Source organism: Copidosoma floridanum, unplaced genomic scaffold (assembly GCF_036245765.1).
Source record: "Copidosoma floridanum isolate Cflo_tuat_1 unplaced genomic scaffold, Cflo_Japanese_pri ptg000013l, whole genome shotgun sequence".
Lineage (NCBI taxonomy): Eukaryota > Metazoa > Arthropoda > Insecta > Hymenoptera > Encyrtidae > Copidosoma > Copidosoma floridanum.
In genome coordinates, this window is record NW_028321890.1 from 22,304,054 (window position 1) to 22,320,399 (window position 16,346).

Here is a 16,346-nt window from a genome sequence, read left to right on the forward strand (position 1 = left end):
TTTGGTAATATTCAAGCACCGTAGAGGAAGTGCCTCATATTCTGTGAAATTTTTCCGGCGTATAGAAGGAAAAGTTTGATTATCGATTTTACGTCATAAAAACATGCTCGTATAACAGTCCCATAGCCGATTATCACAACAGCAAAGTACTCCATTAACTGTAATTGATTTGAATTGAGGCGTTTCGAGCAAACAACGTTTCTCATATGACGTAGAGCACTGATTGGATGGACCTTCAGCATGATATTGATTAGCAAGAGTATTCCGGAGTTCTTGTGTATAGTTATTTGCTTTGAATTTATAATTTTACAGTTTAAAAAAGGTAAAAATAATTTAAATCGAACAATGCTGAAACGACAATGTATAAAATCAAGAAGTCACTTGAATACTGATTGAGATTTACTCGAGAAGCCTTCAAAGTCTGTGAGATTATCACGTTTCCTTCAATTGTTTTGAAATTAGAAAGAAGCAATGCAACCATAATCCCTTAAAACATTCGATCGCTGAATTTATTTAAAAATAACATTTGACTGAAATGTTTTCATCTCATCGTAGCAAGAAGTCTTTCATTGAAATCGAGACGTATTTATTCAAGATAGGATAAGCGCATTCACACGAGTATTATTTAGCTGAGAATTCTCTACATAGAGCGTTTCACGTCAACTTTCTCAGTGCGTAAGAACGCACATGTTTTAGAGCTTGTAATTACAATATAAAAACTCACAAGAATAATAAATTGTTGACTTAATTTTTTTCCAGCTTTCCATTGTGATTATCAATTTATTAATAAATGCAATTCTACATAAGCATTTTTAAATTGTGACTACGTTCAAGAGTAGGTAACATTTACAACAAATGAAAAATTGAATATTGATTAAGAGTTAAAAAGAACTAACACCTACTAAAAAAAGTAGTTAATAAATCAAGACGAAAACATTTTGACATGCTATGTCAAATGTAACATTCTTTTTTTTTCTGAGACATATATTGCTTGTATCCAAATTCAATACATAGTATACAATAGAAAAAATGAGTATTCTATTAGTTTTATTAAAGTTTACAAACTTAAATAAATGTTTTAATTTTTTAAAACTATTTTGATAGCGTATATTGTATACAATAATTCAAAAAAAGGAAGTATTATAATTTTCTCAGTTTAATAGTACGCGTATTCTTCAATGAAAGTATCTACTCTCACTTTATCATTAAGATCGTGAATTTTACACCTCTAGCCAACTTTCAAGGGGGGTATGTCAATTTTATCGTAAAAAATGACAGAAATAATAAAATTTGTAGTTATTATAGAAAGGGAAAGGAGTCTACACGCCATTTTACCATTATATCTGCGTTAAGAGGCTTGCTGAGTGCTAAAAAAAAAAACTTTCTCTACTTTCATGAGAGAACGACTTGAATACAGCGATGGAATCCAACCTACTTTTACTGCTTTTTTACAAATATCCATCGTTACTCAATACATCTTCTTATGAAAATTTCTTCAACTAAAATAATAGCTTTGAGACTGAATTAATATTTTTTTATTGAATTCTTTCAAAAGTCGAGAAAAACCAATGAGATTTATGTTGTGATTTGACTGACCTGCTTTTGTAAATATTCAAGCGTTAAGGAAGCACGTAAGCTTACGAATAAATACACAAAAAGTTAAAATAAATAAATATACTTATACTCATCACTGAAATTAAAAACATCACGTGTACAGCAAGGAAAAGGCATACCAACTAACTTATACAAGCGTAGCGACATTACACCCAAAATTTTAATGTAATGCAAAATTTGGAGCGATAAAAAGTGTACACTCACGTGACTCTCCACTTATTATTTGTACATGAAAATACATGAGCAATCATTCAAACGTGTTTTTTTCTCACTTCTCTTAACTAGTTATGTTAGTATGTTATTGTTATTATTATGTCCCTCAATACATAATTATTAAGCTCTGATGAACTGAAATAAAATAATCAGCAAGGTAATTAAATAAAGATAATTAGCAAGTGTTAAAATGTTACACACAAAAAAAGCATACAGCGAGGAAGGTCGAAAAATACATTATCCGTGACTTCGCACAAGCCTGTATTATTGTTTTTTCTTTGGTTTGTTTTCCAAGTTATGTCGCATGTCTGTTCACAAAATCGACCCGTTATGGTCTTTGGCGACGATGATTTAGGACTCACGTGGGTGTCGTGAGTCACGGTAAAATACGTCGATCGTTGAATGGACACTCGCGATGTCACTTCACTATATCCAATCGCACAATAGAAAAAAATACCTATTGTCTCAGTGGCACAAGATAACAAAAAAAATTATAGAAATAAAAGCGTTTTCGCCTTTTTACATTTAAATCTCATTCTGCACACGAGAGAGGGGAGAACATTCTAATGAAAATAATATTAACAGTGTACGTGTACCTGTTTCATTATGGCATATGTCGTACACCCTTGACTTTAGGTAGTTGTCATTGCAGGCACGTAATTAACTTATCGAGAAAAAGAGACAGAAAAAATGTGACAATAGGCCTACGAGCAGCATTTCCTGTACTGTAATACATATAATTTGAATGGGCTATGTTGTTTTCTCTTTTATGCGTGCAAGTACGCTAATTTTACGCGATGCTCGTGCAGGTACTGCAGATACGGGAAATTTGTCTGTTGTTGCTATTAGAAAATCATTGTAATGCCTTTGAAAAAAGCCATCACTTTTTACATGAAACATCGGCTTAGGTGAAGGATGACGTTGATTGTAACATCAAAGTGTTTACTGTTGATTCAGAAATAAATGTATTCGTCATAAGCGTGTTTATGATGTTTCATATTGACTCGAATGTCATTTTTGTTCACAGAAAAGAATGGAGGGGCTCTGTATGAATCAACAGTCGTACGATCGCCATACATAATGGTTAAGTAAAAAAATGCGTACGAAATTCAAACTGCAGACTAGCATAATTTTACGCAGTTATTTTTACGCTTGTATTATGCATTTCATATTAAATCAACCGCAGTGCAGCCGTTTGTTCATCAAAACTTTGTCCATGGATTATTGTAACTTTTCTTTTATTAAGGAATAAACTGTTTTTCCAGCTGATTGAAGAAGTTTCCAAGTAAGACTTGAGAATTATTACAGAAAACCTTGGAGAAAAACGTTTGATGCAGTATCTTTATAGCTAGAGAAAATGCATTTACGGTATAGTACCACACAATTGACTCAATTGACATCATTTTTTGCTCGCTCACGTCAAGGTTTTCTTCGGTTATTTGGCTTAAACTGTCATAAAAAAGTACTTTGGTACCAGTCAACAATTTTTACTGAACCGTGTGTTTTGTGATTATTTGCCGTAGAAGCAACTGTACTAATAATTAAAAGTTACGTCACATTGGGTTTGACGATTTTTAACATTTCTATGTTTGTGTCCATAAAAGTAGATATGAATGTACAAAACTTTTACGATATTGTCGTGTTGTTGCAGAAAAATACCAAATATCAAATCTACCGAATATAATTTTAATTTTTTTAAACCCGTTTTAATGTTTTCTACCAAATTTTACGGTTATCATGAACCACTATAACTTGCTTTTTATCTTTGTAAATTTAAATTTATGTGTTTCCATGATTAAGCGTAACAATTCAAATGTATAACTGTTTGCTTATTCCATAATGATTATCTAATCCAAGATAACTTTTTCTTGGGGCCTTTAAACATATTGCGTAAGGTCTATGGAAAACAAAATTGAAATAAAAATACAAATACACGAGAAAGCACTTGTCTAAATTGTTTTTGAACGCCCAAATCGTGTAGTGATGGAACAATGAGTACACGCTACGGGTGAAAAAAAAAAAAAAAAAAAAAGGTTTCGGTCGAGTTTTTACTCCACGACCGAGTATGATCTCAGTAAATCAACGTTGTTGGATTATTACGCAACGCACAAAGACACAGCAATAAGCACCAGGAAGTGTATTTAGTAACAAGCATCAGCCGTCAAAAATATCTACACACGCATAAACACGTCATCCAGCGTTATGCTGTAAACAAGCGCGCATGAAAGGAGAGGAGATGCGAAGAAAAAAAAAAAGGAAGAAAAATGGGCGATGTACCGGTGTACCTATACTCGCTACTCGCTTTTATTAAACCCGCTAGCACATGGAACTTCTCACGAAGGTGTACATAATACGCGCGTGGTATTATAATACTTTACGCATATAAGTACCTACTCACGTGAGAGAAGAAAGGTACCCGTTTCAGAGCTCCTATGGGTGTACACATATTGCTGAATGTGTACAGTTGCAGCATCTTGCGAAGCGTCAGCTGAGCTCCGTACCGATATGACATCCTTCGACGTACACGCGAATTCGATCCTGATTGTGGAATCAATAGGAGAGAAGGTGGAGAAGAAAGTGCTTCGCGTGAGAATTTTTTTTTTTTTTTTTTTTTATCACTAAGAGAGGAGGAAGTGAACGTAGATTGAAAAGATGAGTTATGATCGTGGGGGATTACGAATTATCGAATTTCTTTTGTTTCACTTCCTGCAGCTGACTCGGGAGTTTCGAGGATTGACATTCAAGTGGTATAAAGGGAAATGCTTGTTTGCGCGATGCTGCTGCTGTTGTGAAAAGTAAAAGTCTTTTAAAGACTTTACTCTTGATCAGATTGAAACGATACGCGTTTATTCCATTGCAGATGCCAAGAAGGATATCTAAACTTTTATACAATGGTACGAAACGTGTGTGATTTTTACATCAGGAAGAGAAGCTGGTCTAAGATCTCGGTTTCTAGAAGTGTATCCTTTTTTATTTCATAACTTGAATTCATGAAAATTTTTGAAAATTAATTTGCCTGAACAGCTTTTTTTCACTGGAAATAAATAAATAAAAAAAATTTGATCCAACAACATTTGATAACAGTCACCTTTTGTACTTTGTACAATTTGAGTTTTTAAATCAAGCAATACTATCGTGTGAGGAACGAGCCAAAAACATTTTTTTTTTACGTAACCAAACGCATTTTTAATTGCACAAGTAAAGTAATCGCCGTCATTCATTGAATAGTAACAATGATTGTTATTATAACCTGTATGGCTCAGAAACGGCGCGCGTGATTTTGATGCAATTACGTGAGCAATTAATTCGGCACTGAAGATGCATAAATCAAGATTGCCAAACACTTCTGCGCGTTGTCGATGCACAGTTTCACACTTCCCGGAACAATTTTAACGAGAACAATTCAGCGCTTGTACACACGATAACTCATATGTGCACGCGACTCTTTCGTTTGATTTTTTCTTTTTTTTTTTTTTTTCTGAGAATCAAATCTGACGTCTAATGACGATGTCGAAAAAGTGATCTAATCACTTGTCGCGAACATTGAAACAAGTTGCAGGTTTTTCCAATAAAAAATCCATCAATGCTATCAGCTACATCGAAAGCAATTCAGATGTACCATAGCGATAAGGGGGCGAGGGACTTGTTTGATTTTAAAAAGTGTCAGGTGAGATATCGCAGGATATGGTTTTTTTTGCTCGTTTTTTTTTTGCACGGAAGAACGAAAAAAAGGGATAAAAGTGCACGATTGTCAAAGTTCGATTTCCTGCCTATTATCGCTACGAGTGGGAATCTTATCGGGTGTAATGAATGAGGTTCGTTGAGCTTGGCTCTGTATTTGAAGCTCCAGTTGGTTATTTGACAGCACAGCCATTGACGCACGTACAAGAGCTTGGTCGCTCACTAAACTGTTATGACACTTGCGCTTTATGGCGCGTATATAATTCTAATAAAAAAATTTGACATTTCTGAGGTATTTCATGATAATCGATGTTTTTTTTTATGAAAGGGATGTGCCACAAATACTCTCGAACCCAAACAGATTCCGTTGTAAATAACCAACTCTATGGACCAATACGCCGAATGGCGTACGGATAAAAGTTTTGTCTACATATCAATCGATCAAGACAGTTGCTACTATAACATCGATTACCTTACGTACATTGAAAAGAAAAAAGATAGAAGGGGCACAAGTAACATTGGCAGTCTCTCCTCGCAAACGCTTCACGTATACGTATATACACATAGGAAATCCGCCCTGACAAGGTATTTGTTATTCATAGCTCGCGTGCTCGTCTCTCTGTCTCGTCGAGAAAAAAACTCCAACAGCTGTTGATCGAGAAGCACATCTAGCTGCATTCTCGAGCGCCTTTTTGCCACGGAGTGTATTCGCCGGAAAGAGAGAAAATCGAAATCGGCGTCGCAAAGGGAAAGAAACTTTTGCCAAACGCACGCACTTACTGAAGAACAGGGCGGGGTCTCCGTACGTGTGTGCGAGCCTCGTCTGCGTCTTTTCTCTCGGAACGAATTCTTCTTCAAGCCATTGCTGCTGATGACCTGATTCGTGATGCTCATTTTGACCCCGATGTGTATGTATTAACTTGACGTTGTAGGTTGCGAAATGAGGAGAAAGAAGGAAAGAAAAGAGACAAGAATTAACACCGTGGATGTGCCACGAGAGTGTTTAGACTTGACGCCTTGTCTACCTACACGAAGTAGGAAAAACAATGTTTGCTACACTCATCACTGGGAACTGAGAGAAGATGGAAAATTGTTTGCCGTGAACAAATATAGATCCGTCGGTGCGAACGAACTCGCCGCAGACTCTAATCGACATAGCTACCGATCTTAGGTACATTTCTTTAATATTATTAAGATATGCTTCATGAGATGATTGGTAATATTGGAAAAAAGATTATTTATTAAATTTAGAGTCTGATGATGAAGGAAAACAACGTAATTGACAATATTAACAATGAGGATTATGAAGAATTCGCTTGGGAATTTTCCGATGCACAAAATATTGTTCTCATTATGGTTATTTTATTTTTTACTTCGATGGTCAATTGAAAAAAAATCTAAATAAATTGTTCTGTGATTCTTCACACCATCATACTTTTTTTTCTTTGGTGTGTGTAGGTAGTGCCTTTATACATATGCACATCTTTTGCACGAAGAAATATCTTGATTTTATTGAAAATCGACAATGATCAGAACAAAACTGTACAACTTTTTTTATAAGCGCGTCAAAAATTAAACACAAGCATACGCTCAGCATATACCTCTGTCTTTCTGTCTCGAGGCACTCGTTGTATATATAGGTGTATGCTCACAGGAATTTCGCAAGATCGTTTTGTAGACCAGCGCGTCTCTAAAGTTCTTCAGCCTCCTTTTTTCTCTGTCACTCTTTTTCTCTCTGACCACCGTAGCGTAGGATTGTAATAACGGTACCATGAGTGCACACAAGGCTTGATTTGTCGTAAACGCTTATTGGTATATGACGACGTTGAGGCGCGTGAGCTCCTTTTGTCAGAAAGAGAGAGAGAGAGAGAGAAAACTACCGCTGCAACTATCGTACATACCACCTGATGTCACGTGTGGCATGTTGTGAAAGTTATCGATGTAGAGTGCTTATATAGGAGTGTAATGTGTACATAACAATGGACAATGGAATTCATGTGATGTGATCTGATTAGATGCTCTTAGATTCTCCTTTACAGAAAATAATCGGTCGGTTAATTAACGTTTCAGGCTCTTTTTCTGACTTTGATGCATTTTACGAACAATTAGACGAAGGACAACATAATCGTGCGACTGTTGTATACGTGCTCCAGGATTGAAACGGTTTGATGATAAGAAGGAGAAAAAAAATCATGATTCTCGTGCTCCGTTATGGTTGTGAGAACGCGTTTAAAGACCTAATAGTGGTACATTGAAGATAAATTGGATTTATGCAAAGAAAAAAAATACCGTTTTCAAATGAATGCCTAATTGTATTCTCTTTTTTCCGCAGAATTCGTGAGCATTGAGGGGTACTTGTCTACGTTCTGTAGTAAAAGAATATTTTGTTTTTGGAGTCATTTTAAATAAAGAATTTTTGTGGACTGTTTCGTATGGATACCGGCTTCGTTTGTACGCTCAAAAACGTAATTTGACCGATGCGCATCGGAGCAAGAATTACCCTTCTATTTTGAGGGAAAAATATTACTCCACGATGCTTGAAAAAAGATTCGATTCTTCTTCGGTGCTTTAAGCAAGAGAAGCATAAAAATAACCATATGGTAATGCTGTACGTTCGAAAAGGTGCAGGTATGCGAGCATCAAAATACAATCGAGCCAGTGAGCCCATAAAGAGAAATAGCGAGAGAAGGAGAAAGAGGGCCAGTGTGAAACGAGGCTCACGTATAGGCGAGTTGCACGTATGCACTGCATCATGTGCAGGGAAACCAAAGAAGCAAGAAAAAAATGAGGTAAAGAGACAAGTTTTAAACATGGGAAAGGAAAAATTACAAATATGATTTGCAAAATTGCTCCACCGCCGGTTTTTTATCCAGTCTACTCGGAGTACCTGCAGGTGCAGATGACTCTCTTCATGGTCACAACTGTTATACTACCCTCACTGTATACGTGCGTTCTCCTACATCATCTTTTATAATTTTTACAGATAATCCATCTGTTCCCACGCATAACAGGGGAAGAAAAAGTGTTTTGAGAATATTTACGCTCGAACGCTCATCTGCATGATGTAAATGAACGAAGCTGATATTAATCGATGATACAATGAGATTTTTTCGTACTGATGTTGATGTAGTTTGCTCAAGCAGTATACCAACGTGATTTTTATAGATTAGATTTGGAAGTTGTACTAAAATTTATTAACCCTATTTATGGTAAAAAAGTTTTCAAATTTATTTTTTTTCAATCTAGATGTTTCAAGAGTAGACAGTCGCAATTTTTTTTTTTTTCCAATAAATAATGTTTATGTAGATGCAATCAAAAAATTAAGGCTAAAAGTAGTTTTGGTATCAGATAAAAATCAAGGAGTCGCGCTAAGTTTGATTTGTATCACAGTTAACATTATTACAACATTGAGGTATAATTTGTGAGCAGAATTTTCAACCTTAGATCATGAAATTTTAGTACTTCTGCTCAAGGGATTCTGATAATAACTAATCAATTGTTATAGAGAATTTGTTAGGCTAATATTAACTACAAAAAATACTACCGACTAAATTTCACCAGCTATATGCTACTGTATCATTACATCATTAAACGTACCATAAAATTCAGCAAAGTAAATACACGATACAATATTAGTACAAAATACCAAATAATAAGATATTATCAAACGATGATGATGTTTCTACAAATAAATCAAAGTAACAAATTATAAAAGCATTTTTTTTGTAAGTTTTTCTTCATGGGTGCAAAGTACACTGTGACGTCGGAGAATTTAAGTGCGGGACACACTTGAACATACAACGTTGCGGAAGAAACGTCGAAACAAAAGTCAAACCTCTATACACAATGCATCACCGGAAAAATCATCGATTAAATCCAAATCTCGGTTATCAAATGTACCACTAGCTCGAAGAAAAGAGCGACCGGCGCGAAAAAGTAAAAACGATCGGGATAACCGAGCAGGGAAAGTTGGCACGAGCACAAGGCTGCAACATCCGGTAGTGGCGAGTAGTCTCGAAAATATATATTCCCAAGCACGCGGCTTTCGAATGCATCGAACAGATGTTACCTACTCTCGCACGAGCGCACAAATTGCCGGTTTTGCCTTTTTTGTGCTGTACTTATAAAAGAACACGCAATGGAAGGTATGCGAGATGAATGTGCAGAAAAGAATAAGAATCAGACAGACGTTTCTCTATCTAGTTCGTCGTTCGGGTGGTGAGAGGTGAATGACATTGGCTCACTTGATGTCCTTTTTTTTCATCAGATCGCAAGGTTTCATTGGAAAGTTGGCTCGGGCTTAGGAATTATAAAAAAACTTTTTTTTTAACTCTCAAACGCTTGCGTTATTTATTTACTCCTTTTTTTATACACACTCATCTAATCCAATAGCCATGTTACGATACGGAGATAAGTGGGTTTTCTCGATACTTTGCACATATCAAGACTGTTTGACGATCGAGTTTGCAACACGATAATTTTGCAATTATGCGTTTTGCGCACGCATAATTGGTCGTTGGAAAAAGGCAATCGTTGAGTTTTCTCATTTTCATGCTTACGTGTTAGTTAATATGTTAAATAAAGGAGGACAAACAACGACAGACCATGAAAATTAAATGCAAAAAGTTGTAGGTGTCTCAATGCACAATTTCATACGAATATAGAATATTCTAAAATTATTTTCTCGTAAATTACCGAGTAAATGATACATTGTGTTTAGAATATCGTTAACTAATAACTCGTAGAATTTCAACGCAACGTATCGTTCATAACCAGAGCAAAGTAATTATATCGTCACACAACTATGCACATTCAATATTATAGCTAAGAGCAAGTTGTTTCGTGGCAATGGTACCTAATAGTGATAATTGAAAAATTATGTGCCATTATAGAAAAACTTATATGCAACGAAAGACAAGAGTAAACGACATATCCAGCATAAAGTTGGATCAAAGTCATGCACTCCTGCTGTATGAAAAAAAAAAAAAAAAAAAAAAAAGAGTAAGTCACATAAAACTTGACGATGGAAATAAAAAAAGAGCCTTCCAGAGTTTCTCCATGCACAACGCGTTCGCAACCATTGAGACGAAAAAGTCACCGCACACAATTATCAAGCTATATAATATACCTAGATGGTCCCGGGATTACATAAAAATCCTATCATCATCTTGTCCGCGTGACGAGACGACAAACAATAACAGTAAGAAATAAAAAAGACGGAGACAGTGCGGTGTGTAATAGCAACGACTCAACAACCTCCCAGACCCGTTGCCCAAGCTATTGCTGTAGCTCACAGGCACTTTCGAAAGATTTCAAGACTTTGCGAGTCTTTGGCTACTATATTTTTTCTTCTAGTAACCAAAAAATAGGTAAGTAAAGCCTATGAATGCACAGTGCACCCAAACACCAGCGACAACCGAATCCTCCGTTACAATGCTTTATTTTTATGGGCTGAATACCTGTATAAATGGCACATAATGCACTCTACGTATCAGCTCGAGGTGAAGAATGTATAGCATATGCGCACCCAATGCCATCAGAGTGAGAGGTGCGCGTTACAATACACCTCTCACTCGCAGTGTTACGTGCCGAAGGGAAAAGAGAAGTGGCTAGTGCCGAAAAAAAAAGCAAAAAATCAACGGCACTGTCGATTTCCAGACCGAAGCATCGAGCGCAAAGAGGAAGGGAGAGAAAGACGGTAATTACCAAGGATTCGTCCCCATTGTCAGCGCTCATATCCCAGAGAAGGACGGCCGGCGGGGTGAGACTTCCGCGTCGTGGTGCTGGTGATGATGGTGGCCCGGCTTAGTCGTGAAAATAGCTCGGCTGTCGCTCCGTAGTCGTCCCCGTCCTCCTCATCCCGTACCCGCGTCATTCCTGATCCACTGGCTCCTCCTCGACTTTTTCCGCTCCTTCACACACCTACTCCAGTACCGTCATCAACATCGATACCCTTATTTCTATCATCGTTGACTTGGACCTGCAGTACCATGCAGGAACAGCGCGTCTTTTAGCCAAACACCTGTCGCTTCGCGCGACATCACATGCTTGTTATTTTACACACATCACAGTGTACGCGTGGTTAGATGCAACAGCAACCAACAGTGGGTGTAAAGTTCTCCCATATACTTACTTATTACATGGAAAATGTGTACACACGCGAACTACTCACGCACACACTCTACATGTACCTGTGTGTACCTGCGGGAGAGGCGGTCTATTTCTCTCGAGCTGCTCCGATTTGCCGTTTCAGAGCTAAGCCTGCTGGGAGGGTACTTACCAACAGGCCCTGGATTTTTTATTTGAAAAAAAAAAAGGACACGAGGATTCGCAGCGATTGATCGTCTTTTATATAAAATATATCGAACGTGTATGTACTGGATGAGTAAAAATGTGTCAAAATTAAAAAAAATGCACAGATAAAACTCGTCGAAAGTTACGTTCGCTCGCGGTGTAAATGTATTTTGTACATTTGCACCCACTACACGTATACAACCGAGCGCTCGACGCGCGGTTACGACGACTGAACCTTTGGTTTGCCTGGCTGGCTGCCGTCCCGACCCTCCTCCTCTGCGCTTCCTCTACTCTATACCTCCTTCGAGAGACGCCGTTCTCTTTCTCTCTGATGCATAGCACCACGCAGGTACGAAATAGTATATATAGAAGGAGGGGATCGGCATCAGAGCAGCGCACACATACACATAATTATATGTACAGCACCCGGGTGACGTGATAGAGGAGTCAAGAACTAGTGTGTACGTGGACGGTGTGGAGGAATTTTGGGAACTGAATTTGTATGGGGCTTTTGTATTATTATCTATCTCTCGCCCTCCGTTTCTTTCCCTTTCTTTTTTCCCTTGCTTTCGTACCATTTCTGTGGATAATGTACGAGCTGCGTTTGTTCGTTTGTTGTTTCAATGGGTATATTGGGGCCGGTGTAAGTGGACGGCAAACAGGTTTGCGGGTTTAAGTTACATCGAAGGTGAGCTTTCGATGATCGGCGCGACATCTGACGCTTTGGCTTTCATGTTCACATGTTCGCGTTGGACTTTGAGCTGCGCCGATGGCAACATATTATAAGCCGTAAGCGAATGCTAAGTACCATTTCTAAGGCACCGACACTACGGGAGTATTATAGTTTGCATTTGAGAAATGAAAACGATTTTTTCGGTGAAAATTGGAACTTCAGGAACTTTTTAAACTACAAAAATAATTTGTTTTCAAATAGTTAATTTATTTACGTTTATCTATTTGATAATCTATAATTAATAATCTAGAAAAACTGTGGATGTTCAAGAATGAAAATACTACTGTAAGTAGCTTTCACCTCAGCTTTCACTTAATAGAGTTTATCTGAATGTGAAGAGTCACCCTTAACTATGTATAATTATTGTGGATTGTTTCTTATTAGAATGATGAAAAATAATCGATGATAAACCGGTGCCGAAAAATAAAAATAAAAGCAAAATGTAGAAGAATGGCACTGGATGATGATTATGAAATCTCTTAAATGAATCTACAATGTCGTATGATCTACAGAAATGCCTTATGTTTATACCAGTACAAAACCTGTAGTCATTTTCAAATTGTCTATTTTTTAGTGTAAAAGAAATTTCAAGCTTCATATAAAACTCGTCCCACTAGAATTATTAATAAATTTATGGATATAAAAAGTTAGATGAATAAATTATAACAAAAAAATTGCATAAAAGTTCACAATTGTGGGGTAATTTCGTGAATACACAAATTTTTTATTTTCTTTAATTTAGTTACTTGTTGAGGTTTGATTTTGAATGATCCCATTATTTTAAAGCAAAAAATAGAGTTTTAACTACCTTTTTGAGATTAAAATACGATTTTCTTACAAAGAAAAACAATCTTGAAAAATTGATACAATTAAGTAATACATCATTTAAATTAACGTTCATCTGTGTCTTAAATCATATCTTTTAATAACGGATCTTCTGTATTCTGATTTTTATTTTTTTGAAGTATTTTTTTATTAGTTTCAACATACTTGCACCGAAAAAGATTTGGTTTAAAAATTTTACAATAATAAATTAAAAAACTTCTTTTTTAATACAGAACTGATGCTAATCTAGTACTGTTTAGCCTTGTAATCAACCATGGTACCTTCTGAAATTTCTATGGATTTTAAAGTTCTTAAAATTTAATTTCTCTATGCGATTCATACATTTCAATTGACCTCTAAAGAAAATAATGTTACGACGTAAAAGAAACAAACGTGCCTTATAAGTTTTTGAATAAATTAGTATTGCTGTTCCAAATGAAAAATCACTTGTTGCATGCATCGGCGATAACATACTGCACTAACGCTTATGTTATGTGATAAAAATTAATTTTTTAAATCATTCAAAAATGTAAAATACGAAAAATAAAATCGAAAGTTAACGCTTAATGCTAAAAGTCTTAGAAATAAGTATCATCAAAATGAAAATTGTTAAAAAAAAAGATACACAATTATCCATATTCACAATCTGGATGCAAAAGAGTTTATCCACGAATATTCACAGTTAAAGTAAATCAAGTCATCACACGAAAAGCTACACGTTGATTCACGATCACTTAGTCAGCGTTCTCGTAGTGTAGTGGTTATCACGTGTGCTTCACACGCACAAGGTCCCCGGTTCGAACCCGGGCGGGAACAATTTTTTTTAATGCAGCTATGACCAACTTCAATTTGTTGTCTTTGCAAATTTTTCGAACTTACACTTATTTGCAAATAAGTATACGCCGACTTAGAATACTAAGTGAAAGAAGAATCATTGACATCTTAAAATTTGTGAACACTAATAATTCGGAATATATACATATACATAGTTTGAAAACTTTTAGTGCAATAATTAAATAATGGTTAAATTAAGTTATACTGTTTTTTGTAACTTCTGACTCAAAAAAAACCATAGATTGGGAACAACGTGACAAAGAGAAATTTTTATTTAAAGTATATTTATTTACCATTTTTATAAATGTTTTGTCATTCTGGGAATATTATTAAAGTTTTAATTTTGAAGATATTCGTAGATATGTGGAATCGTTTACCGTTCAAAAAAGTATAAATTAAGTAAACTGTCGGATCAATATAGAAATAATCATTACCAGAATATAGAACTGTCATCTATTAATATTATTTTACATATTTAATGGCAACCATCGTAATTGAATTTCTTTTATTATTCTTCTACAACTAAAATATATCCATGCCTCAAAATTAGTTCCAACCTGTTACGAGACTCATTCTTACCAAACTGAACTATGCTAGCTGGACAATCTTCATGGGGACTGAGCCCATTCGTAATAATTTCACTCCAATTCACAAATTAAATTTTAATAAATGTATGGACTAGTGCCCATTGTTACGTACGGTTGCTAATTTAATGATCTGATTTCATTATATTTTAATACTTACCACAAGAAATAACTTTTACACAGGACTACCTTAAAAATTTTTATGAATTATTTTGGTATTTATTTGAACTGTTGATATTATTTATGGGATGATAGAAAAATTTAACTTTTTTTTACTAATTTAAAGGTCAAATATTTGATAAATAATTGTCTTAAAAGGAAAATCATTTCAATTTTCTAATACTAAAAGTGCTTGGATATGCAATTAAATTGTATTTTAAGTTCGTATCACTTTTTAAATAAAAATTGAAAAACATATAATTGAGATTTATATAGTAAAATTTTTTAGAGGAAAATAAGGAAATGCCTAAGGAACGCATGTACAGGTGGAATGCACAAAAAAACAGGTCACACTTTTTCACAACATTTAATAAAACACTATAAACTATGTATGCCTTTTTTTACTCAAATAATCTAAAAATTACTTACATACGTTTAGTGTATAATTATGTTTGTTTTATTTTATATTTGTATGCCGTATGGAGGTGTCACATCCCTCGGATCGCACAATAATCAACGCACATCAACGCAGAAAAATCGATCGGAATCGTTTCCTCTTTTTCACATACCTTTTTTCGACGTAATCGAACAAAACCATACTATTTATATCGCTTTGAACGTCGAACACCTTCGACATTACTATTATTATTATTATTATTATTTTTACATATTCCATTACCAATGGAATAAATTAACTTTATCGCAGGTTTATCTTGTTTACAAGATAAAGTGAAAAAAATATATATAAGGGTACAACGAAAGTGTTTCGTCGGAAAAAACACGACGGGAACTGACACGTCCATTGTTAAATATATATAATATATATTCATATATAATATCGTATGTATAAATATAACACTATCATATCATTATTTTATCTTATATCATTAATTTACTTGGATTAATCAAGGATTTTTTTATTTTTTTTGCGATCGACGACCCGGGATGCTAAATAGGTATCGTTCAAAAAACTTTTTTTTTGTCTCACTACTAGCAAGGGCGTGCTCGAAATAAACAAAGCAAGGCAACCAATCAATCTTTCGATTAGACTTTATATTCATTATTATTTTTACCATTATTATTTTTATTATTTTTATTTATTTTGGTTATTACGTAATGTAGTTGCGCCGTAGCGTACGGAACGCCTAGTTAAAAACTTTTTGTCACAAGTTTATGTTTTTTGTTAAATCATAATACGAAAAGTCAATAAAACTTTTCGTCTCTATGGTCCTCTAATTTTTTTTTTAATTCTGTAATATACTCATCAAACAAAAAAAATATTTTACCAATTAAAGAAATAAACCTAATTAGAACCAATGGATTTTGGAAGCCTTTTATTTGAGTTTTTATCTCTTGACAAGTATATAAATACTTGTCGAATTTTTTAATCAACAAAAAAGATACAACTG

General features: G+C 35.0%; 1 protein-coding gene and 1 non-coding gene across 2 annotated transcripts in view; one reads left to right on the top strand and one right to left on the bottom strand.

The window, feature by feature from the left end:
- Rgl (Ral guanine nucleotide dissociation stimulator-like) overlaps positions 1-12,026 on the bottom strand; it is a 37,694-nt gene extending 25,668 nt beyond the window's left edge. The window contains exon 1 of the mRNA XM_014348593.3: positions 11,215-12,026. Coding sequence (XP_014204079.2) covers positions 11,215-11,244 — 30 coding nt within the window. The 5' untranslated portion in view covers positions 11,245-12,026. The remainder of the gene's footprint in view (positions 1-11,214) is intronic.
- Positions 12,027-14,103: 2,077 nt separating this feature from the next.
- Positions 14,104-14,176, top strand: TRNAV-CAC (transfer RNA valine (anticodon CAC)). The gene has a single exon. It is a non-coding gene; the product is annotated as a tRNA-Val (tRNA).
- The last annotated feature ends 2,170 nt before the right edge of the window (positions 14,177-16,346 follow it).